The sequence below is a fragment of the Bos indicus genome, chromosome 8 (assembly GCF_029378745.1).
Source record: "Bos indicus isolate NIAB-ARS_2022 breed Sahiwal x Tharparkar chromosome 8, NIAB-ARS_B.indTharparkar_mat_pri_1.0, whole genome shotgun sequence".
In the NCBI taxonomy this organism is placed as follows: Eukaryota; Metazoa; Chordata; class Mammalia; order Artiodactyla; family Bovidae; genus Bos; species Bos indicus.
Genome location: NC_091767.1, coordinates 110,294,811 through 110,320,664, shown reverse-complemented (window position 1 = coordinate 110,320,664; position 25,854 = coordinate 110,294,811). Strand labels below are relative to the sequence as shown.

The window sequence follows — 25,854 nt, the reverse complement described above, 5'->3', positions numbered from 1 at the left end:
TTCAGAATTAACAGGTTTTCAGAACTTTTAGGACTTTCAATTCATTCACATACAGTCAAAACAAACAAAAACGGAACGATAGACCCTGCTTGACTGTTTTGCTTAACAGTACGTCTTAAACGTTATCGTTCTGAGTGGGTTTATTTCTGCAGAAATAAACTCCTGTGGCCATTTGTTGAAACCAAGTCATTAGATAGATGTAAGCTGTTTTCAGACTTTTGCTTATTACGCGCAGTATTTTGTATGAACAACCTAGTGCATATCCCTTTCTCGAGGTCCAGGTCTTCAACTCTAACCATCTGGGTTGGCATCAGTTGCCTGGAATTCAGCCTCTCCAGTTCCCGCCTCTGTTCCTTGTTCTAGACAGCTTAGCCTCCCAAATCTCACGCCTGGTGTTGCAACTCCGCCGGGGTCTGTATGGGTTTCTCTCCCTGCTCTGAAGCCTGTAAAATGCCTCCAGATAGTAAACCTGGATAATTTTGGGGTTTACCTAATCTGTCTCCCTTCCCTGAGGGATCCCTGATCTGGCTCACTTAAGCTCTAATATCTGAAAGCAAGCTATTGTGTCTGGTTTTCTAGTTTTTTTTAAGGCAGAGAAGTAACTCTAGTCCCTATCAGAACATCTTGGACATAAGCAGATATTCTGCTCATTTTTATTAAAGGAAATATAAATAAATGTCTGCAGTAAGGCAAAGAATCACATAAACTTCCCTATTTTATAAAATAATAACAATTGTTGCAATTTTTAAATGTAAATAACTTTTTAAAATTTTACTTATTTATTTATTTGGCTGCACTGGGTCTTAGTTATGGCATGTGGGATCTAGTTCCCTGACCAGGGGTCAAACCCAGGTCCCCTGCAGCAGGAGCCCAGACTCGTAGCCACTGGACCACCAGGAAATCCCTGCAATAGACAGGAACAGACTTTATAGACTAATTAGTATTTTGGACAATTTTCAGAACATGAAACATTTAGCAATTTAGAAAAAAATTTATTAAATATATTTTTATGCTTTATTCATTTTGTCAGTGCTGCTAGTGGAGAAATCCTAAGGCCTTTATTGTTCTATTTTGAAACTGCTAAACAAAATGTTTCACTGACCTTTCAGAAAATACTTAAGCTATTGATTAATGTCTACATTTAAAAATTCAGCCCTAGGTAGAATTTTTGCTGTTTTTCCATAATCATATATACTTTCCCCCCAGATATAAAGTCTCTTTTACCAGTAACCAAACCAGAAATAAGAAGCTATTTTCCAGAAAGCTGGCTATGGGAAGTTCATCGTGTCCCGAAAAGGTATTATATTTCTTTGACATTCCTCTGAAAAATATGGGAAAATATAACCAAAAATCTGGAAGCTACCCATTTCCCAACAGTTTATTTAGGAGTTAAGATCATACCACCACTGGGTCAAATTTTATTTTACTTTTTTTTTTTAACATGTGATTTGCTCTGAGAATTAGCTCCATGGCAAGGTCAGCTCTTGGGGAAGAAGGGTCCTATCCCACTCAACGTCATTCCATTTAAATTAGTCTTTGCCGAGCACAGCTGTGTGCCTTACGCTGTATCACACAGCTGTTTTCATCCTGAAATACCTGTAACTACAAAACAAACATTGATTAATAGGGAGCAAGGTTCTGCTCTTGTTAAAGTCCCTGTTCAACACTTGCTTATGGACTGCCTACTCTGTACCAGGCACTGGAGACAGTGCTGCTTCCCTGCACATCACCCTTCCTCAGGTGGCCAGGAGCGGGGATGGACGGGATCTCAAAGCACAGACTTTCCAAGGAGCAGTCAAGGCAGTGAGTTCTGGGCCTGACATCCGACTTCTTCTGGGTCCCCTGGTCTCTACCCTTGTCCCGCAGATTCCTCCTCCACAGTGTTGTCCACTTCATCTGACTTTGCCCCTTGGCTTGCATTTCCCTTCATAAGCCTTTCTACCACTGTTCCCCCACCTAATGACTGGATGCATTACCCCTTCAATGAACCCTGTTACACATATCACGCAGGATGATAAGGTCCTGTTTACCCAACTACCTATCACATTAAAATGTAAATACTTCCAGAGTAAGGACTAAATTCAGACCAGTTTTATATCCAATACCTGGCATAGGGTCCAGCTTGCAGAGGCCCTAAAACGAATGTGTTGAATCAATGCACACTGCCTCTGAACTTTTTTTGTTTTATTGGTACAATTTATTTACTGAATATAGACTGTGAACTAACTGCTTGAGAGAGAACAGTATCAGTGAGTGCTGTATACTCAGTATTTAGTGCTATGCTTGACACAAAGTTGATGCACAATCGTTGTTTGTTGAACGAGTACAAGCTTGAGCTTCATCAGAAATTTTTAGTTACGTCAGCTTTGTGGTGGGCAGTTTTAAGGTACATTAGTAGTTTGCTTCCCTATTTTAGAACACCCCACACAATACACAGCCCATGGGGTCACAAAAGAGTGAGACACGACTTAGCAACTAAACAACATGATAAATGTAATTTTTTCTTTGAACTGTATGTTTTGCAGTGTTTCAAAGGTATCCTTCTGAGTTTGAATTCTCACCATACCAGTAAAATATGTAAAAATATGGAACGAGTATAAGAGTCACTGGATATATTTTTCTTGCTTGATTTCTCCTTAATACCTGTTGTGATTTTGTTCTGGTGTGATTTTTTTTTTTTCTTTCTTCTAAAGTAGTATGAGGCAAAAATTCTGCAAGTTGTCAATTTTGGTTGGTGAATGTCCCATTGTATTTGAATATCAACATTTTAACTTTCAGGAACCAATTGCAGTTTGTGCTACCTGATTCTCTAACTACCTGGGAAATTCAAGGTGTTGGAATTTCAAATAGCGGTAAGCAAATTGAAGTTATATATTTACGTGAGAAGTGATTTGATTTGGCAAAGCGCAGGGTTTTTAAAATTACGATCTCTTTAGTTTATCCAGAACTTAAGGGGGCCGCTTATTAAAGTCTATTTATAATGTATTACAAGGAGGCTTAGAAGCGCTCACATCTTGGACTGTATCCGTTTCCTCTTTTTTCTTCTATGAGTCATCATTTTATCAAGACTGAGGTGAAGCCCCCACTTTTCTTGTTTTATTCTCAGTGACTAGAAGATGGAGTAGAGTTAGAGACAAATACAGGATTTCTCTCCTGGCCTAGTCCCCTTCTGTGGTGATTTAGCGCAGATACTTTATAAATAACCTCAGGCCCGGCTTGTTTGTTCGCTTGCTGTTTTGTGTTCTTATAAATCTTGGCTTCCACAACCAAAATTTGATGCCTGTTAAATGGAACCTATAACGAGTATCTAAAAAAGAGATTTGGTGCTTTAGTTAGTAATCATTCTCACTCCTTGAATAGAATTAAATACTTTTTGGACAAACGCAGTTTTCTGTTAATACCAGAATTACTGAATGAAGATCAATGATATAAGAATAGACCTTAAACTTTCTCACCACAAGAAAAACATTGTGTAGTGCGTATGGTCGTGGATGTTCCCTAGACTTGTCGTGGTGATCATTTACAATGTGCACAGATATCGAATCACTGTGTCGTACACCTGAAGCTACTATAATGTTATATGTCAATTACAGCTCAGTTTTTAAAAATCAGTGCATAGAAAATTCAAGGAAAATTCCATAAGGATAATAGGGCAGAGAAAAAGCATGATCTGGCATTCATTTTTCCTTGAAGCAAAGCAAATCTGAGACATTTTAGTACTGATAAGGTATTATGGGAATTCCCTAATTCGCTTCAACTTTGCTTTTACTTGGGCTGAAGGTATATGTGTTGCTGATACTCTGAAAGCAAAAGTGTTCAAAAGCGTCTTCCTGGAAATGAATATACCATATTCTGTGGTACGAGGGGAACAGGTCCAACTGAGTGGGACTGTTTACAACTATAGAACATCTGGAATTCAGGTAAGTAAATATTTATGGTATGTTCAAATAAATGGGAAAAATGAAGATGTCCCTAGTCTTCTGAGAATTCTATTCATGGAATTACCATGTACACAAAAAATAATAACTCAGTGACGGGAAGAAGAAAAGTTAAAATTATTCATACAATTCCTGTTAATGAAGAACACGAGTCCTAAGATAATCGGCATGCTGTGCAGGCTCACTTTGGTTCATCCTTCACCCTGGACTTTGAGTTTCCTGATTTTGCCTCTAACAACGCTTTCCTGTCCTCTTTGGGCCGTTCCCACTCCTCACTTTGCACATCTTGCCTTGCCCTTGGAAAACTTGATTTCAAGCCTCTCACCTATGACACAGCCTCCTGCCTGTCCTGACTCACGAACTTGATACTTTGTAGGTGCTGTTCTACAGCAACAGCGCTGCTGGAACTTCCAACTCATGGACTTCACTACTTTTATTCTTCATTAGCCCTCTCAGGAGGAGTGATGGCGCCCCACTCCAGTACTCTTGCCTGGAAAATCCCATGGATGGGGGAGCCTGGTAGGCTGCAGTCCGTGGGGTCGCTAAGAGTCGGACACGACTGAGTGACTTCACTTTCACTTTTCACTTTCATGCACTGGAGAAGGCAATGGCAACCCACTCCAGTGTTCTTGCCTGGAGAATCCCAGGGACGGGGGAGCCTGGTGGGCTGCCGTCTATGGGGTCGCACAGGGTCAGACACGGCTGAAGTGACTTAGCAGCAGCAGCCCTCTCATGCTAAAGCCTTTACTTCACTCCTCATTCAGGTTAGAATTCATAAGCCATCATTGTAATCTCACTGATTAAAAACATGCCAGCTCCCTTTATCTTCTTTTGCTCTGGGTACACTCTGTGAAAAACTCCAACCTTGGTCAGATCCACCATTTGTCTTCTTTTTGCCAACACATTTCTAAACAGAATTATGCATTAGGCTGACTGATTTCACTTGAAAAATCACATTCGCAAGACTTTATACAGGAACTCGATGCAGTCTGAACATCTGACTTTATTAAAAAAAAAAAAAGCTGTGATTTCATTCTTAGACATAAGTATTCCAGTGGCCTCCAAAAATTTTGCTTATACCTCCCTAAATTTTTTTCAGAAAAAAATGTACCCCATTGGCACATTTTTAAATTGGCATCTAAAATTATTCATCATAAATTCAAAGAATATGCAAATCTATAACTTTGGAAACTCTGCTGCTGGTGCTAAGTCACTTCAGTCGTGTCTGACTCTGTGCGACCCCAGAGATGGCAGCCCACCAGGCTCCCCCGTCCCTGGGATTCTCCAGGCAAGAACACTGGAGTGGGTTGCCATTTCCTTCTCCAGTGCATGAAAGTGAAAAGTGAAAGTGAAGTCGCTCAGTCTTGTCCAACTCCTAGTGATCCCATGGACTGCAGCCTACCAGGCTCCTCCGTCCATGGGATTTTCCAGGCAAGAGTACTGGAGTGGGGTGCCATTGCCTTCTCCGTTGGAAACACTTAAGTATTGATATTTTAAAAATAAAACTATCATATCAAACTTTTATAGAGCAGAACCTAAATACCATAACAATCCATTTTAAAATATGCAAATAAACTCATTAACAACAGATTATATACCATTCCTTTTATCTGTGAACTTATATTTCCATTCCACTCTCCTAAAGTTATATGTTTTAAGCTTGAATGTTTTCTCTCAATTAATCATACTCTGATACAACAAAAATATGTACATACACTGAAACTGAATTATTTTAAGTTTCCTGATTATAAGATTCTAAGTGTCAAGTAATTGCTTGCTGATTTAGTTAACAATGTATTTGGGTTTTGGTAGGTATTATCCTGAATTTGGGCTTCCCAGGTGGTGCCAGAGGTAAAGAACTTGCCTGCCAGCGCAGGAGACTTAAAAGACTCAGGTTTGATCCTTGAGTCAGGAAGGTCCCCTGCAGGAGGGCATGGCAACCCATGGAGAGAGGAGCCCGGCCAGCTACCATCCATAGGGTCACAAAGAGCTGGACACAACTGAAACGACTTAGCAGGCACATCCTGAATTTAGAAATTACTGTAACGGAAACTGATGCCGGGAAAAGACCCTGATGCTGGGAAAGACTGAAGGCGGGAGGAGAAGGGGACGGCAGAGGATGAGACGGTTGGATGGCGTCACCAACTCCATGGACATGAGTTTGAGCAAGCTCTGAGAGCTGGTGATGGACAGGGAAGCCTGGCGTGCTGCGGTTCATGGGGTCGCAAAGAATCGGACATAACTGAGTGACTGAACTGACTGTAAGGGAAACTGACCTGCTTACAATATTGAATATTTTACATCTCTTCATTCTTTTGCTTCATGTGCTAGGTCAGAGGTCAGCAATCTGTGGCCTGTGGGCCAAAACTGGCCTGCTCCCTCCTCTTCTATGGCAGATAAGCTAAGAATGTTTTTCACATCTCTAAAAGTTTGGGGGGAGGGGGGCGGGAAAAAGAAGAATATTTCATGGCACATCAGAATTATATGAAATTCAAATTTCCGTGTCCATGAGTAAAGTTTAAAGCTACACTCATCTGTGTGTACTATCCATAGCAGGGTTTGGTAGCTGTGACACAGACCACGTGTAGTGCTTTCATTGCACTGCACTACTGCTCAAAGAGCAATGCAAACTGCGATGACATGATTATAACCAGACGCATCTCATGGTATTGCCATCTTTTATTTCTTTTTTAAATTGTCAGTGCATTCTTCGTCACATCAAAACAAGAAACAAGAACATCCACAATATCTTTGGTTCAGTTCAGTCGCTCAGTCGTGTCCGACTCTTTGCGACCCCATGAATCGCAGCACGCCAGGCCTCCCTGTCCATCACCAACTCCCGGAGTTCACTCAGACTCACGTCCATCGAGTCAGTGATGCCATCCAGCCATCTCATCCTCTGTCATCCCCTTCTCCTCCTGCCCCCAGTCCCTCCCAGCATCAGAGTCTTTTTCAATGAGTCAACTCTTCGCATGAGGTGGCCAAAGTACTGGAATTTCAGCTTCAGCATCATTCCCTCCAAAGAAATCCCAGGGCTGATCTCCTTCAGAATGGACTGGTTGGATCTCCTTGCAGTCCAAGGGACTCTCAAGAGTCTTCTCCAACACCACAGTTCAAAAGCATCAATTCTTCGGCACTCAGGTTTCTTTATAATCCAACTCTCTCATCCATACCTGACTATTGGAAAAACCATAGTTTTGACTAGATGGAAGTTTGTTGGTAAAATAATGTCTTTGCTTTTGAATATGCTATCTAGGTTGGTCATAACTTTCCTTCCAAGGAGTAAGCGTCTTAATTTCATAGTGGCAGTCACCATCTGTAGTGATTTTGGAGCCCAAAACAATAAAGTCTGACACTGTTTCCACTGTTTCCCCATCTATTTCCCATGAAGTGATGGGACCGATGCCATGATATTAGTTTTCTGAATGTTGAGCTTTAAGCCAACTTTTTCACTCTCCTCTTTCACTTTCATCAAGAGGCTTTTTAGTTCCTCTTCACTTTCTGCCATAAGGGTGGTGTCATCTGCATATCTGAGGTTATTGATATTTCTCCCGGCAATCTTGATTCCAGCTTGTGCTTCTTCCAGCCCAGCATTTCTCATGATGTACTCTGCATATAAGTTAAATAAGTAGGGTGACAATATACAGCCTTAATGTACTCCGTTTCCTATTTGGAACCAGTCTGTTGTTCCATGTCCAGTTCTAACTGTTGCCTCCTGACCTGCATACCGATTTCTCAAGAGGCAGATCAGGTGGTCTGGTATTCCCATCTCTTTCAGAATTTTCCACAGTTTATTGTGATCCACACAGTCAAAGGCTTTGGCATAGTCAATAAAGCAGAATAGATTGTTTTTCTGGAACTCTCTTGCTTTTTCCATGATCCAGCGGATGTTGGCAATTTGATCTCTGGTTCCTCTGCCTTTTCTAAAACTGGCTTGAATATCTGGAAGTTCACGGTTCATGTATTGTTGAAGCCTGGCTTGGAGAATTTTGAGCATTACTTTGCTAGCTTGTGACATGAGTGCAGTCATGCTAATTTGGGCTTTTTTAATGAAATGATGTAGAGACACGATTCTATTGCAGTCCTCTGAAGAGCTTTCATCTTGGGTTGCAGTTGGCTTAATCAATCCCAAATTTGGCAATCTCAGTCCAGGTCTTTTAACCTTTAGCTAGGATGCTTGGAGACTGTGCGGTGCATAATTCAAGGGTTGGCAAGGTTTGAGTAAAGTTTATACACAACTTGGAACTCCTTCATTTTTCCACTGTGGTGGCTGTGCTATACTCTGTCCCTGGGTTCTTCAAGCCAATAAGATGGTAGGTTCTAACAGAGGTTCTCAAGGAGAAGACTCTTGAGAGTCCCTTGGACTGCAAGGAGATCCAACCAGTCTATTCTGAAGGAGATCAGCCTTGGGTGTTCTTTGGAAGGAATGAAATGCTAAAGCTGAAACTCCAGTACTTTGGCGACCTCATGCGAAGAGTTGACTCATTGGAAAAGACTCTGATGCTGGGAGGGATTTGGGGCAGGAGGAGAAGGGGATGACAGAGGGTGAGATGGCTGGATGGCATCACTGACTCGATGGACATGAGTCTGAGTGAACTCCGGGAGTTGGTAATGGACAGGGAGACCTGGCGTGCTGCGATTCATGGGGTCGCAAAGAGTCGGACACGACTGAGCGACTGAACTGAACTGAACTGAACAGAGGTTCAGCTACTTCTCAAGGGACTTGCCCATGAATGTCCGGGAGTCTCCGGTGGAGGTGTGGGTCGGCAGTGGCCTGCTGCAGGGTTGGGGCACTGAGGGCAGCAGTGCTTGGGGCCTTTTGAAGGAGGTCGCCGTTATCTTCATCACCTCCACCATAGTTTGTCCTCAGATCAAACAACAGGGAGGGAACACAGCGCTGCCCATCAACAGAAAATTGGATTAAAGATTTACTGAGCATGGCCCCACCCATCAGAACAAGACCCAGTTTCCCTCTCAGTTTGTCTCCCCATCAGGAAGCTTCCATAAGCCTCTTATCCTTCTCCATCAGAGGGCAGACAGAATGAAAACCACAATCACAGAAAACTAACCAATCTGATCACATGGACCACAGCTTGTCTAACTCAGTGAAACGATGAGCCATGCTGTGTAGGGCCACCCAAGATGGATGGGTCATGGTGGAGAGTTCTGACTAAACGTGGTCCACTGGGGAAGGGAATAGCAAACCACTTCACTATTCTTGCCTTGAGAGAACCCCATGAACAGTATGAAAATGCAAAAAGATAGGACACTGAAAGATGAACTCCCCAGGTTGGTAGGTGCACAATATGCAACTGGAGGTCAGTGGAGAAAAATAACACCAGAAAGAATGAAGAGACGGAGCCAAAGCAAAACAACACCCAGTTGTGGTATGCCTGGTGTTGGAAGTAAAGTCCGATACTGTAAAGAGCAATATTGCATATGAACCTGGAATGTTAGGTCCATGAATCAAGGCAAATTGGAAGTGGTCAAACAGGAGATGGCAAGAGTGAACGTCGACATTCTAGGAATCAGAGAACTAAAATGGACTCAGTTCAGTTCAATTCAGTTCAGTCACTCAGTCGTGTCCGACTCTTTGTGATCCCATGAATCACAGCACGCTAGGCCTCCCTGTCCATCACCAACTCCCGGAGCTCACTCAGACTCACGTCCATTGAGTCAGTGATGCCATCCAGCCATCTCATCCTCTGTCGTCCCCTTCTCCTCTTGCCCCCAACCCCTCCCAGCATCAGAGTCTTTTCCAATGAGTCAACTCTTCACATGAGGTGGCCAAAGTACTGGAGTTTCAGCTTTAGCATCGTTCCTTCCAAAAAATGGACTGGAATGGGTGAATTTAACTCAGATGACCATTATGTCTACTACTGTGGGCAAGAATCCCTTAGAAGAAATGGAGTAGCCATCAGAGTCAACAACAGAGTCCAAAATGCAGTACTCGGATGCAATCTCAAAAGTGACAGAATGATCTCTGTTCATTGCTAAGGCAAACCATTCAGTATCACAGTACTCCAAGTCTATGTCCAACCAGTTATGCTGAAGAAGCTGAAGTTGAACAGTTCTATGAGGACCTTCAAGACCTTCTAGAACTAACACCCAAAAAAGCTGTCCTTTTCATTATAGGGGAATGGAATGCAAAGGTAGTAAGGCAAGAAATGCCTGGAGTAACAGGCAAATTTGGCCTTGAAGTACAGAATGAAGCAGGGCAAAGTCTAACAGAATTTTGCAAAGAGAACGCACTGGTTTTAGCAAACATGCTCTTCCAACAACACAAGAGAAGATTCCACACATGGACATCACCAGATAGTCAACACGGAAATCAGATTGATTATATTCTTTGCAGTCAAAGATGGACAAGCTCTATACAGTTAGCAAAAACAGACCAGGAGCTGACTGCAGCTCAGATCATGAACTCCTTATTGCCAAATTCAGACTTAAATTGAAAAAAATATGGAAAACCCCTAGACCATTCAGGTATGACCTAAATCAAATCCCTTACAATTATACAGTGGAAGTGACAAATAGATTCAAGAGATTACATCTCATAGACAGAGTGCCTGAAGAACTATGGAGGAATGTTCATGACATTGTACAGGAGGCGGTGATCAAGACCATCCCCAAGAAAAAGAAATGCAAAAATGCTTGTCTGAGGAGGCTTACAAATAGGTGAAAAAAAGAAGAAGAAAAAGGCAAAGGAGAAAGAGAAAGATATACCCATCTAAATGCAGAGTTCCAAAGAATAGCATGGAGAGATAAGAAAGCCTTCCTCAGCGATCAATGCAAACCAACAGAGGAAAACAATAGCATGAAAAGACTAGAGTTCTATTCAAGAAAATTAGAGATACCAAGGGAATATTTCATGCAAAGATGGGCATAATAAAGGACAGAAATGGTATGGACCTAAGAGAAACAGAAGATATTAAGAGGAGGTGGCAAGAATACACAGAACTATACAAAAAAAGATATTCATGACCCAGATAACCACTATGGTGTGATCACTCACCGAGAGCCAGTCATCCTGGAATGCAAGCAAAGTCAACTGGGCCTTAGGAAGCACCACTACAAACAAAGCTAGTGAAGGCAATGGAATTCCAGTGGAGCTGTTTCAAATCCAAAAAGATGAAGCTATGAAACTGCTGCACTCAATATGCCAGCAAATTTGGAAAACTGAGCGGTGGCCACAGGACTGGAAACAATCAGTTTTCATTCCAATCTCAAAGAAAAGCAATGCCAAAGAATGCTCAAACTATCACACAATTGCACTCATCTCACACGCTAGCAAAGTAATGCTCAAAAGTCTTCAAGCCAGGCATCAACAGTACAGGAACCGTGAACTTCCAACTGTTCAAGCTGGATTTAGAAAAGACAGAGGAACCAGAGATCAAATTGCCAACATCTGTTGGATCATCAAAAAAGCAAGAGAGTTCCAGAAAAACATCTACTTCTGCTTTATTGACTATGCTAAAGCCTTTGACTGTGTGGATCACCACAAACTTTGGAAAATACTTAAAGAGATGGGAACACCAGACTACATGATCTGCCTCCTTAGAAATCTGTCTGCAGGTCAAGAATCAACAGTTAGAACTGGACATGGAACAACAGACTGATTCCAAATCAGGAAAGGAGTATGTCAAGGATTTTTCTCGTCACCCTGCTTATTTAACTTATATGCATTGTACATCATGAGAAATGCTGGACTGGATGAAGCACAAGCTGGAATCAAGATTGCCGGGAGAAATATCAATAACCTCAGGTATGCAGATGACACCACCCTTATGGCAGAAAGTGAAGAAGAAGAGTCGGACATGACTGAGTGACTGAGCTGAACTGGACCTGAGGGCAGCCACCATTAGTCCCTTAAGTTCAGTTCAGTTGAGTTGCTCAGTCATGTCCAACTCTTTGCGACCCCATGGACTGCAGTATGCCAGCTTCCCTGTCCTTCACTATCTCCTGGAGTTTGCTCAAACTCATGTCCATCGAGTCAGTGATGCCATCCAATCATCTCAGCCCTCTGTCGTCCCCTTCTCCTCCTGCCCTCAATCTTTCCCAGCATCAGTCTTTTCAAATGAGTCAGCTCTTCGCATGAGGCAGCCAAGGTACTGGAGTTTCAGCTTCAACATCAGTCCTTCCAATGAATACCCAGGACTGATCTCCTTTAGGATGGACTGGTTGGATCTCCTTGCATTCCAAGGGACTCTCAAGAGTCTTCTCCAACACCACAGTTCAAAAGCATCAATTCTTCGGCACTCAGGTTTCTTTATAATCCAACTCTCTCATCCATACCTGACTATTGGAAAAACCATAGTTTTGACTAGATGGAAGTTTGTTGGTAAAATAATGTCTTTGCTTTTGAATATGCTATCTAGGTTGGTCATAACTTTCCTTCCAAGGAGTAAGCGTCTTAATTTCATAGTGGCAGTCACCATCTGTAGTGATTTTGGAGCCCAAAACAATAAAGTCTGACACTGTTTCCACTGTTTCCCCATCTATTTCCCATGAAGTGATGGGACCGATGCCATGATATTAGTTTTCTGAATGTTGAGCTTTAAGCCAACTTTTTCACTCTCCACTTTCACTTTCATCAAGAGGCTTTTTAGTTCCTCTTCACTTTCTGCCATAACGGTGGTGTCATCTGCATACCTGAGGTTATTGATATTTCTCCCGGCAATCTTGATTCCAGCTTGTGCTTCTTCCAGCCCAGCATTTCTCATAATGTACTCTGCACATAAGTTAAACAAGCAGGGTGACAATATACAGCCTTGACGTACTCCTTTTCCTATTTGGAACCAGTCTGTTGTTCCATGTCCAGTTCTAACTGTTGCTTCCTGACCTGCATATAGCTATTCTAAATTATTCCAAAACCCTAAGCTCAGCAAATTTCTTTTGCCATAAACCTTTCCCTCACAAATAGGTCTCAGATAACAATCCTTCCTATGGCCTCAAGCTGCGGCCTACTGTGCTATCCTGGAACACTCTTTGTAAGGATCCTTGAACATATGTCAATGGTTACTTTATAGATTATTTTCTGGGCACAACTGCAGAAGGCTTTGTGCTTTTTCATGCTTCTCTCAAGCAGCTTAACATTCTTTCCAACCAACTCAACCAAAGAAAGGAAAGAACAAGTCAGAATCACAAGGCCTAACTCCCTCATCCTGGGGCCATGCCTGCGAGATGAGGAGGGGGGGTTGGGACCGTGCCTCCATTTTGTCAGTAATGCCTAATGTGGCTCCCAACAGCTGCAGTCACCATCTGCAGTGATTGTGGAGCCCAAAAAAATAAAGTCTCCCACTGTTTCCATTGTTTCCCCATCTATTTGCTATGAGGTAATGGGACCGGATGCCATGACCTTAGTTTTCTGAATGTTGAGTTTTAAGCCAACATTTTCACTCTCCACTTTCACTTTCATCAAGAGGCTCTTTAGTTCTTCTTCACTTTCTGCTGTAAGGGTGATGTCATCTGTGTTTCTGAGGTTATTGATATTTCTCCCAGCAATCTTGATTCCAGCTTGTGCTTCATCCAGTCCAGCATTTCTCATGATGTACAATGCATATAAGTTAAATAAGCAGGGTGACAAGAAAAATCCTTGACATACTCCTTTCCTGATTTGGAATCAGTCTGTTGTTCCATGTCCAGTTCTAACTGTTGATTCTTGACCTGCAGACAGATTTCTAAGGAGGCAGGTCAGGTGGTCTGGTATTCCCATCTCTTTAAGTATTTTCCAAAGTTTGTTGTGATCCACACAGTCAAAGGCTTTGGCATAGTCAATAAAGCAGAAGTAGATGTTTTTCTGGAACTCTCTTGCTTTTTCCATGATCCAGTGGATGTTGGCAATTTGATCTCTGGTTCCTCTGCCTTTTCTAAATCCATCTGAACATTTGGAAGTTCACAGTTCATGTACTGTTGAAGAACAGTATTCTCCTGGCTTGGAGAACTTTGAGCATTACTTTGCTAGTGTGTGAGATGAGTGCAATTGTGCGGTAGTTTGAGCATTCTTTGGCATTGCCTCTCTTTGGGATTGGAATGAAAACTGACCTTTTCCAGTCCTGTGGCCACTGCTGAGTTTTCCAAATTTGCTGGCATATTGAGTGCAGCACTTTCACAGCATCATCTTTCAGGATTTGAAATAGCTCCATTGGAATTCCATCACCTCCACTAGCTTTGTTCGTAGTGATGGTTCCTAAGGCCCACTTGACTTAATGTTCCAGGATGTCTGGCTCTAGGTGAGTGATCACACCATCATGATTATCTAGGTCATGAAGATCTTTTTTGTACAGTTCTTCTGTGTATTCTTGCCACCTCTTCTTAATATCTTCTGCTTCTGTTAGGTCCATACCATTTCTGTCCTTTATTGAGCCCATCTTTGCATGAAATGTTCCCTTGGTATCTCTAATTTTCTTGAAGAGATTTCTAGTCTTTTCTTTCTCTTGTTTTCCTCTATTTCTTTGCATTGATCACTGAGGAAGGCTTTCTTATCTCTCCATGCTATTCTTTGGAACTCTGCATTCGAATGGGTATGCCTTTCTTTTTCTCCTTTGCCTTTAGCCCTCAGGTTAAAACTAAAAAATCAGGACCCTTACCCAATGTCCTTCCTTTCTTCTGAGGATCACCTTCTCTTCCAATCTCTAGTGACTTCAGATAGTTTTTTTTAAAATACATGTTTTGTCTAGAGCTCATAATTTTATTTTCAGAATAGTTATCTAGGAGGAAATACTTGGTTATTTCCGAAAGCAGAACCACTGCCAAAGTTTTTGCTTTTTGTTTTTGATAATTTGTATTGGTTTCAGAAGTTCTTTTCTTATCTCATTTACTAAGAGTTTTTATAATGAATTCATGTTGAATTATCAAATGTCTCTTCTTATCTGTTCTTACCTACCCTACCCATGATCTCCTGAGGGAATCATTGGCTTCAGGTGACCCTAAAGTCCTCTTTTAACTCCTGCCTCAGCCACCCTGGTTGTTGTGTTTCCCAGGAAGATAGTTAAGAGGAAAAACGAACTTGCCGTTTTTGAGAAATTCCTCAAAATTAGTTGTTGAATGTTGGTACGCCTTCTTGTGTACCTGCTTGATTTATTCTGGATCATACAGATTTATTCTTTTGGGGATAATCTGTCAGGTCATTAGATTTTGGAAAGCAGATGGAAAATGTTCACTATTTGAGCCGTAAGTCAGTACGTATCATTATTCTCCCCATTACAAAGCTGAAGAAGTGGAGGGTCATGTGCTCTTGGCACACAGAACGTGGCAGAGCCAAGATTTGAGCTTAGATCTTCCTGGAGCCACAGTGTGGATGTATAATGGGATACAAATGGGAAGTTAATGAGAAGCAAGATTGGAAAAGCTAGGGGGGGCATATTAGTCAGGGCCTCGAATGCCAAGAGATAGAGTTCTAGTATTTCATAAAACCACTTACTGAACACGAAAGGCTGAGCTGTAAGATACAAAGATGAATAACACACACAGCGTACCTGAGCCCGGGTTCCCACTCTCGGAATTATAAACATGTAAAGAGATGGTGTAACAAATGCTATCGTGACAACATTTGCTGAATGCGTGTGTGCTCAGTCACGTCTGACTTTTTGTGATCCTATGGACTGTAATCCACCAAGCAGCAACTGGTATGCATGTTTTAGAAAGTCTGAAATGAACTTTCTCTACCGCCTTAGAATATGAGGGATTATTTGACAGGTACCGGGGAGAATTTGTGTCCAGACGAACATAGTCAGGGCGTGCTTTCCTTATCATAAAGTGTTTTGAAATCATTGTTCACTGGTGATATTTCAGTTCTGTGTTAAAATGCATCCTGTGGAGGGGATCTGTTCATCAGGAACCCCAGTCACTGACTCTCAGGGGAGAAGATTCTCCAAGTGTGTGCTCCAGAAAATCGAGGGTTCCTCCAACCACTTGGTCACCTTCACTGTGCTTCCTCTGGAAGTCGGCCTCCACAACCTCAGCTTCTCACTGGAGACTTCGGTTGGAAATGAAATCTTAGTAAAAACACTACGAGTGGTGGTAAGAAAAATATGCTTTTTAAAAATTCTTTCATAAATACTTTTTTCTTTCTGGAAAAAGAAGTTATCAGCAACTCATGTTTAAGTGATTCAGAAAGAGAGACAGAAAGAGAAAATGATAACACAAACATAATAAAATGTTAACATGTGGGGGAATCTGGGTGGAGGCTATCTCAGATATTTTTAGACTGCTCTTGTAACTTTTAAGTCTGAAATTATGTTTTTAAAATTTAAATAAAACAATGATACTTGCTCACTGTAGAAAGCATGAAATACCAAAAAACTATAGAGAGGAAAATTAAAATCACCAATAACCCCTACAACCAGAAACATCCAATTTTAACATTTTGGTATTTCATTTTTTGAAGTATTTTTTCCCCCAACGCTTTTGGAAAATGTTTTGAAATCTGTGCCAGACATTATGCTAAGTACTGGAGCTACAGCAATAACTAAGACAGGACTTACGAACTTATAGTTTAGAATTTATAGTCAAAATTTTCCATTTTGTAAATGAGTAAACAGGTTAAAAAGGGGGAAGAAAACTATCATTTCTTAAATGCCATCATTCTTAAATGCTATTAAGTCACATGTTTTCATGTTATTCTTGACAAGAATCTTAACGACACAACTGGGCCTTCCTAGGTCTTCATTCTCGGAGTTCTGTTTTCAGTCGTGAAATTCACTTCAGTGAGCATACATCAACTTATTTTGTGCAAGGCATGTTCTGCGTTCTGTGCATTTTGCATGGTGTTCCATGCACAGATCCTGGAGCCACACTGCCTGAGCTTGAATCCTGGCTCCACTACCCCCTAGCAGTGTGACACCGGATAAGTTTCTTGATCTCTCTGGTTGTCAATTTCCTCATATGTCATATGGGAGTAATAATAGCACTTACTTCATAGAGTATTTTTGAGGTTAGATGAGCTAATACATACAGAGCACTTAGATCAGTTACCTGACACATATAATAACTTCTATTTCAGTGTTTGCTCTGATTATCATGCACATAGCCAGAAACTTTGGTTCCCGGATGTATGCATATAAGTATTAAAGCATATTTTGCCTTGTCCAAAACATCCAATAAATAAAAAAAAATTTTAATTGGAAAAATAGTCACGTTGACCCAAGCATTCAAGTCGTATATGTTTAGTTCTGTTCTTAACTGGATGTTTTTTGCCTTTATTTTAGCCAGAAGGTGTCAAAAGGGAAAGCTATGCTGGTGTTACTCTGGATCCACAGGGTGTCTATGGTAGGCAAGATGGTTTTGTATTTTATATGTTGTCTTTTGCTCAAGAGAGATGTGTGACCTGAAACATGATTTTTAAAATGTTAAATGTCCAGAATCAGAAGTGTCCCCTTCTTGGTTTGCTGTCATTTCTGGCAGCCGTGCTAGAATCTGGATGGATTTAGAACAAAGGAAAACCCCATTGGTTGCGGTTTTGGTTTGTTTTTGGCCGCACTTGGCTGGGTTTGGAGAGCTTACTTCCCAGACTAGGGATCAAACCCAGGCAGTGAGAGTACCGACCCCCAACCACTGGACTGCCAGGGAATTCCCCAAATAACCCCGTTAGTTTTAAACGCAAAACATTGAAATAGTAACAGCAGCCTGACATCCCTTATACATCAGTCATTTTATCCTTCATGATGATATTTTCTTATAGAACCATCAATCTAAAGAACACCCAAGAAAAAGTCATTTACGTTCTTAAATTTAACATGCTTATTTGAAAACACAGTAATGCTGATTACTTAACAAAGCCATTCCTCATTGTTCCTGCTTCCTTGCTTTCCCTCCAACTAAGATATTCTAAATGAAAGTTAGAACTGTGCAGGCATTTGAGCACTTAATCAAAGCCTAAATACACAGGTATTTATGAAATTTAGAATGTTCTCAGTTAACAGTTCTTTTCACCAAAAAAGACAGACTGCTGTAGTTCTTAATAAATGGTTAAAATTTGCCTATTATTGCATTGTATCATTTTTCTTTTCTTTCAGGGATACAGCAATAGGGAAAAAAAGTTTGTTTGTTTGTTTGTTTTAAATAAATCCAGACCACTATACTTAGAGTGATATTTCCTCTGTCAAAGCAAAGAATTAATATTTACATTTCAAATCAGCCCAAATTGAATAAGGATGACTTCATGCAAACTTTTCTCTGATTTTATCTCCACACAAATTTCCTTCCACCCTGTGAAGGATCTATGGGGAGAGTTGCTGGTGGGGAGGGGGCGGTTGGGAGCGGATTTCTCTCCACACCAGCCTCCTCTGGGAGAATGGAAGGTTAGAGGAGCTCTCTGAGGCCAGATCGCCAGGGACCTGCTGCCTTAGGGCCGTGCCCCGAACATTCTGAGGCTCTGGCCTCATGTGGTCACGTCACACCTCAGAGCCAATGCTTCCTTTATCTTCTTTTCCTCTTCACCCTTAAGCCTACCACACTCACGTTACTGCAAACAGCTTTCCAAAGCAGCCCTGCCTTACCCATCCTAGGTGTGAACCTGAGGACCACAAGATGGCAGCGATCTTTTATCTGGGAGTAGATCTCTCCATCAAAAATCTTGGTTAAAAAAAGAATCTATGCTTCTTTCCAATCTCGTCATGTGACTTTTTTCCCTTGTTATTTTAGACAACTTGGATTCACGCACCTTTTATTACTTTCCAGAGTGCTAAAAAGGGTAAAGATGACTATCAGTTCTTTCCAGTTTATTTCAAAGATTTTATTAAACACTTCTAATCTGTATATACTGGAGTTGGTATACCAGTATGATACCTTATGGGCTTCCCTGGTGGCTCAGCAGTGAAGAATTCACGTGCAATACAGGAGATACAGGAGACGTGGATTCATTCCCTGGGTTGGGAAGATCCCCTGGAGAAGAGCACGGCAGCCCACTCCAGCACTCTCGCCTGGAGAATCCCGGGGCAGAGGAACCTGGTGGGCTACAGTCCACAGGGCTGCACAGATGCAACTGAACAAGACACAAGTCGCCCGACCAGGGTGACTGAGCACACATGCGCACATGATACTTTAGAGAGGTTGTTTTTTTTTTAAAGGCTAAAAAAACTTTGGAAAAGTAAACAGACAATAATGGTCAAGGAAATCTGAGGAAAATACCAATGAGAGAGAATGAGGCATCAAAACAAATTGCAAAGTAGTAGAAATTAAAATTATGTGACATCAGCTTAAAAAGAGACTAAACACAGAAACTCATAACACAAGACTAGCCTAGCCTTTGGTTCCTGCTTTCTCTGCCTGACAAGCTTTCTCCCCAATTCTTACCTTGGGTGCAAAGAGTTCAGCTCTTCAGCCCCCTCAGTCCCAGCACGTTGTCACCATCAGTCTGGACAGGGCCCTCCCGTGCTTTATTTCCTCATTCCTGACCCCCGCAACCACTTCCCTTTCTTCACATGCCCCCACTCTGATATGCTTGGTATATGTCTTTGAGTAAGGAAGTAAGGTTATTTCGTGTGTGTTTGGTTTTTTTCAACATATGAAAGGTGGTGTGCTATAGATCCTGTTCTAGTTACGTTTTTAAACTCAGTACTTTGTTTTAAACTAGTATTTCTATTGCTATGCATACATTTGATTCACTGCTTCTTACACAGTATTTCAGAGTATATTCTGTTACCAAACTCAAGTTCAGCTGCTTGCTGCTCAAAAGGCAATATTTTGAGAGGCAAATGTCAACAGAAAGGAAAGATGTTTTAATCAGAAAAGCTGGCAATCTGGCAAGAAAGTATACTCATGCCTGAAAGACCAACTCCAAAGATTCTGCTCAGCTATGACAGTTTTTTGGGCTTCATAGATGGCTCAGTGGTAAAGAATCCATCTGCAGTGCAAGAGATGCAGGTTCGATCCCTGGGATGGGAAGATTCCCTGGAGAAGGAAATGGCAACCCACTCCAGTATTCTTTCCTGGAAAATCTCATGGGACAGAGGAGCCTGGTGGGCTACAGTCCACGGAGTCTCAAAAGAGTCAGAGTCAGACACAACTTACCTACTAAAAAATGGCAGTTTTTAAAGGAGAAGGGGGCAGAGTGTCAGTGAATCATGGAGGCAGGAGGTTGAGTTCTGCATCATTCTCCACTGTATGCAGACTGGCTGACTCTTTCTGGAGATGTTATCTTGCCCACATCATTTGTCTAGGTGTAGAAAGCTAGTCATTCTTTAAAAAAAAAAAAAATTTGTTTCATATTGGAGTATAATTGATTAACAATGTTGTGTCAGTTTCAAGTGTACAGCAAAGGGATTCAGTGACACATATATATGTATCCTTTTCAAATTATTTTCCCATTTAGGTTATTACAGAATATTGAGTGGAGTTCCCTGTGGAGCTGGTCATTCTCTAAACTGCTTAATTCTTCATTCTTGGTTCTTTTTATCCACAGGTTAGGCAAGAATCAATAGGTTAGGCAAGGCATGGTGTGCATTTCAGTTCAGTTCAGTCGCTCAGTCGTGTCCAACTCTGCAATCCCATGAATTGCAGCATGCCAGGCCTCCCTGTCCATCACCAACTCATTTAGGAAAGCACAATTTAGCAGTTAGGTTAAGCAGCCTAGTGATGTCATTCCTATAGTTGTTAATAGGTTCCTTTAAAGTTAGAGGGGGACACAAATGGGCAAACAGGAAAGGGGCATAAGAACTGCTGTCAATTCCCTATTGTCAAATATCATTCCATTTCTATGGGATCAGGGGTGACGGCCCATCTTCTGTAATTTCTCCATGCTGACACAGAGCACCGTATTCTCAGAGTGAAATATGTCAACATGAGTCTGTAGCATCTCTGATGACAATCTTAGTTGCCTGCTTACATATATGGGCAGAGCAAGCTACAGTTATCTTGATGCCCACAAGATATAGTTTATTATGAACAATAATGTTAATCCCATTCTCTTGAAGCCAGATCTTGGAATTGTGCTAGCCAGACATTCAAGACTGCTCAAGATGGAGCCGCTTAGGTAATGGCTACAATCTGGCCATCACACAGTTTTTTACCCTCTGGTCCTAGTCACAGTATCTGTAAAACAGTTCAGGAACGTGCATCAGACACTTAGTCTGTGACCATTGTCTTAATCATCAACTACTCTTTTGTACTTGGTTGGGAGCGGGGGTCTGCAGGGCTCTGCTTGGTTCTGATTCCACCACCACTTTGCTCATCCACCTCCTGCTGACAGATTCCCCACCACCATCAACAGTGCTGCAGTGAACATCCTTTTTCATCCCTCTTTACAGATCTGTGTGAGCATTTATCTGGTCTGTTTCTCAGAGTTGAACTGCTGGGTCAAAGGGCATATGCATATAGAATATCATTTCCTTCTGTCACACTGCTCCTCAGAATGGCTCTACTATTTACACCTCCACCAGCACTGCATGAAGATTCTTTTCATTCCACGCCCACTCACCTCTAAAATGTGTCACTTTTGAGGGGCATAAAGCAGTAGCTCATTATTGTTTAATCTATAACTCTTCTGAATACGATGATATCTAAACATCTATTCAAATGCTTGCTGGCCACTTGGGCTTCCCATCTGTGAATCACCTATTCCTATCTTTTGCATTTTCTCTATTTTCCACTCGGGTTTTCCCATCTTTTTCTGGTTGGTTTTTGTCTCCAGTGTACTTCTTTGAGCAGTAACGAACTTCAGTGGGTTTTGAACAGGAATCCTTTATTCTGATATAGTCAGATTCATTATAATTTCACTTTACAGTCATATATCTTAGCTCACAAGAACACTGTTGTGTATTTTGTCCCCTTGGCTTTACAGATTTAACTTTTACATGTTTTAATCTCTCTGGAATCTGCCTTTATATGTGATGCCTTGATGGATCTTTTTTATGACCTCTGACAGGAGTAAAATTGACTTCCCTAATATTTAGTTTTCTCTTCTGTGCCTTTTCCATTTGGTAGAAGAGTTGCTAACGAGAACTGAAATAGTCAAGGGCAGATATCAATGGAAAAAAATCGTGGAGAATCAAATCTAAATAATCTCAAACAAGCTACTGTCATAAGTACTGTAAAAGGAGCACAAACTCTTTGCCAGGCTCTTTGTTCTTATTATTTTTATCTTCACAAAAACCCTTTGAGGAAAATATTATTATTTCTGTTTCACTGGTGAGCAAGCCAAGGCATAGCAAGGTTCTGTCTTGCCCAGTGTCACATTCTGGAATGAGCTCTTTGTGAACTCAATGCTCTTTCAACCACAATGAGATACTCGCAAATGCCCCTCACTCAGTGTTACTTTAACATTATATCCTTGGCATTTATCAAAGGTTAAAACTTACCTGAAGAACATTCCTGTTCTTGTCTCTTTCGCCAGGCGGTTTGGCTATTAAATTGTAAAATGTCGCTTTATTTTCTTTAGCATCTGCCATGTCCGAGGGACTAAGTGCTTGGGACTATAGCATTCAAGACGGTTCCAGCCCTCAAACTGCTTTCTTAGCAGGACAAGTGGAGAAGTCTCTTTGCAGTGACTACTACGGGCTCTGCAGTAAAACCTCCTGAGTTCAGATGCAGCTTCATCTGTGCTAGCTCTGTGACCTTGAGCAACTTGCTTTCTAAGCCTCATTTTCTCATCTACAAAATTCAAAGAATAAGAATAGACCCAGTACACAGGGTTGCTGTGAGGATCCATTATAAAAAGCACACAAAGAGCTCAGTTGTGTGCTTGGTTCTCTATCAGTAGGATGATAAATACTACCATTTCTATGAGATAAGCCACTGATTGCAGTAGAAAATGCTCTGACACAGGCATGCTTAAACTTGGGGGCTTCCCTGGTGGCTCAGACAGTAGAGAATCTGCCTGCAACATAGGAGACTGGGATTTGATCCCTGGCTCAGGAAGATCCCCTGGAGAATGGAATGGCTACCCACTCCAGTATTCTTTCTTTTTTTTTAATTTATTTTTTTAAATTGAAGGATAATTGCTTTACAGCATTTTGTTGTTTTATGTCAAACCTCAACATGAATCAGCCATAGGTATTGCCTGGGAAATCCCACAGACAGAGGAGCCTGGAGGGCTACAGTCCATAGGGTCGCAAAGAGTCAGACACGACAGAAGCGACTAAAAAAAGAAAATTGTACAGAGAGAAAAAGTGTCTAAGTTAGATGGAGAGGAAAAGGTGGAAAGGATTTCAGGGCATGCTTCCCAATGGAGTTAATCTTCACATTTCCTTGACTAAGGATTATATGTTAGTTATTTTTAGATTTCAGTTCCGAGAACAATTTTCTCTCTTTGGACAAAATGGCATGCTCCCTCTTACTGGTGAAAAAGATTTACATAACCTATTTATTTCCTATCCTGTAATGACCAGGAAGTTTGAAGTCAACTTTAATGCTTTATTTAATGAGATTATGTAAGCCTAGGGTTTGATCAAAATCTTTGATTATTTTTAACTTCCCTTTTAAATTTTAATACTGTGATTATAAAAGAGTCTTTTTTTTTTTTTTTTTTCAGGCATCATTAGCAGGCGAAAGGAGTTCCCATACAGGATACCATTAAATATGGTCCCCAAAACAAAAGTCAAAAGAACTGTGAGTATAAAAGGTAAATTAACCAGTGCCATTTTTATTTCTTATTTCACTGTGTTTCAAACAAAAGTCAAGTATTCTCATGACTTTCCCATTTCTCCTCTTCTCTACTCAGTTGCATATCCAACGGGGGCTCTGGGAGTGCCCTGTTCCTGCCCTCACCTTCACTTCCCCAAGCTCACTTTCAGCTCTCTTCTTCCAGGGGCTTGATTTCATGGAGATTCATGCTCCCATGATGGAGGGGGGAGCTGTCACTGGCCCAAAGACTTCTCTAACATGAGAGTGCAGCTGCGTCCAGATTTAAAGGACTTTCTATGATCCAAGTGGGCAGTCTTAGTCCAGAAACAGTTGCATGCCCTGCAAATGGCCCCAGGAAAGCAGCTCTGGGGCCATTTGTAGCACTGGTGTTTTTAGTGGGCTTTATCCCTGGCCTCCAGCCTTTAAAAATTCAAGGACTTATCATCACAAGAATAGAATGTCCTGACTACATTTTATCTCAGATAAAAGCTTGGAATCACAGAATGTTAGTACTGGAAAGGACCTTTCTAAGCATGCCCCACCCTGTTGTTGGATATATAAGAGAGTGGTTTTCCCAGGTCTCACGATGAGATATAGACAGAGCCCTCATGGCATTCACAGAGCGTTCACAGTTCAGACTCTTGGCTTTGCACTGGGGAAGTGATTGATTCATAGGGTTTATGATATCTAAAGCTATCACGTTGAAAGTGAAAGTGAAGTCGCTCAGTCGTGTCCGACTCTTTGCAACCCATGGACTCTAGCCCACCAAGCTCCTCCGTCCATGGGATTCTCCAGGCAACAATACTGGAGTGGGTTGCCATTTCCTTCTCCAGGGGATCTCCCCGACCCAGGGATCGAACCCAGGTCTCCCACATTGCAGGCAGGCGCTTTAACCTCTGCGCCACCAGGGAAGCCCTTAAATACAAGAATCAGAGATTTCAAGGGAGGAAAGGAAGCCAGGTTGAAAGAAGAAGCGGGAGGAAGCAGGAAAGGGAGGCGAAAGGGGTGGCCTTATCACTTTGAATGGCAACTAACTTGCCTTTTCCAGTAGGCTATAATCCGGCCACTGTATTACATACACCATCTTACCTCCATGTCACGGTGGTATGTTTAGGCCTGGTGTTTCTTTAAATACAACTGTCTAATCAGATATTTTTCCCTCTCCCCAGTTCTGAGAAGAAATTCAACTGCTTAGATTAAAAAGGAAAGAATAAGGACGGTTGCTCTTATCGCCACTGAAAATGTACCCTTACTCAGAAGCTGGTAAAAGCTGAGCGTATCTACTTTGATTTTTTGTTTGTGTGCTTGTTTGTTTCAGGACTGCTTATAGGCGAGATCATGTCTGCAGTCCTGAGTCAGGAAGGCATTGATAGTCTTACCCGCCTCCCCAAAGGCAACGCAGAGGCGGAGCTGATGAGCGTGGTCCCAGTGTTCTATGTTTATCACTACCTGGAGGCGGGACATAATTGGGACATCTTTTCTACGAACTCATTAACTCAAAAACAGAACCTGAAGACAAAATTAAAAGAAGGTAAAAGAAAATCTGTTTCACATATTGTACATTAAAATCTTGTGATTTTTTTAAGCTAAAATTTGATTAAACTAATATTTAAGTTATGAATTACACAAAACCTTAGTTGTAAAAACACTTCCGCCAAAAAAAAAACAAAAAACCATGAGGCGGACTCTGTTACACAAATAAATACCGTTTGCTGCAGCGTTTTGGCTTAACTTACTGAAACGCCTGGATGCGAGACAAGACACCTGGATTCCAAACTCTGCAGAGCACTTCCTTCCTTCTTGAATGAGCTCAGAATGTTCTGCTTGATAATTCCCAGCTCAAGCGATGCATATACCTCCTTTGAGAAGCTCAGTGTTGGCCACAAAGCATACGTTGGCTGCCCAACACCGGAGGAAGCTTACCTTTCCCAGGGGCTCATACTGCGCTGAGTAGAGCCGGGGGTCACTGAAGCTCTGTGTTCTTTTCCTGCTGCCTCTTAGGGATGGTGAGCATCATGTCCTTCAGAAATGCTGACTATTCCTACAGCATGTGGAAGGGTGGCAGTGCTAGCACTTGGTAAGTGGAACGTTTTGACTTGTGTTTTCACACAGTAGTGGACTAGAGAATAACAACTCTAATGGGCGCTCCGTCCAGCGGCTCAGGCTGAGACGCCTAGTCGTCTTTCACTTGCAAGCCTCATGTGACCCAGCAAATACTTTTGGCTGCACCTGCAAAGTACATCCTGAACCTGACTGCTGTTGCGTTGCTTAGTCACTAGTTCCCATCAGACCCTTTGTGACTCCGTGGACTGTAGCCCTCAGGGCTCCTCTGTCCATGGGATTTCCCAGGCAAGAG

At 41.7% G+C, this 25,854-nt stretch overlaps 1 protein-coding gene and 1 long non-coding RNA gene across 2 annotated transcripts in view; one reads left to right on the top strand and one right to left on the bottom strand.

The window, feature by feature from the left end:
* C5 (complement C5) overlaps positions 1–25,854 on the top strand; it is a 97,474-nt gene that overhangs the window by 38,728 nt on the left and 32,892 nt on the right. The window contains exons 18-25 of the mRNA XM_019966848.2: positions 1,207–1,297; positions 2,779–2,852; positions 3,781–3,920; positions 15,732–15,959; positions 17,147–17,207; positions 23,407–23,496; positions 24,817–25,029; positions 25,500–25,575. Coding sequence (XP_019822407.2) covers positions 1,207–1,297; positions 2,779–2,852; positions 3,781–3,920; positions 15,732–15,959; positions 17,147–17,207; positions 23,407–23,496; positions 24,817–25,029; positions 25,500–25,575 — 973 coding nt within the window. The remainder of the gene's footprint in view (positions 1–1,206; positions 1,298–2,778; positions 2,853–3,780; positions 3,921–15,731; positions 15,960–17,146; positions 17,208–23,406; positions 23,497–24,816; positions 25,030–25,499; positions 25,576–25,854) is intronic.
* On the bottom strand, positions 1,292–25,535 carry LOC139184664 (uncharacterized). Its single transcript, XR_011568239.1, has 3 exons — positions 25,422–25,535; positions 19,950–20,117; positions 1,292–1,602 (listed from the first exon to the last, which is right to left on the bottom strand). It is a non-coding gene; the product is annotated as an uncharacterized lncRNA (long non-coding RNA).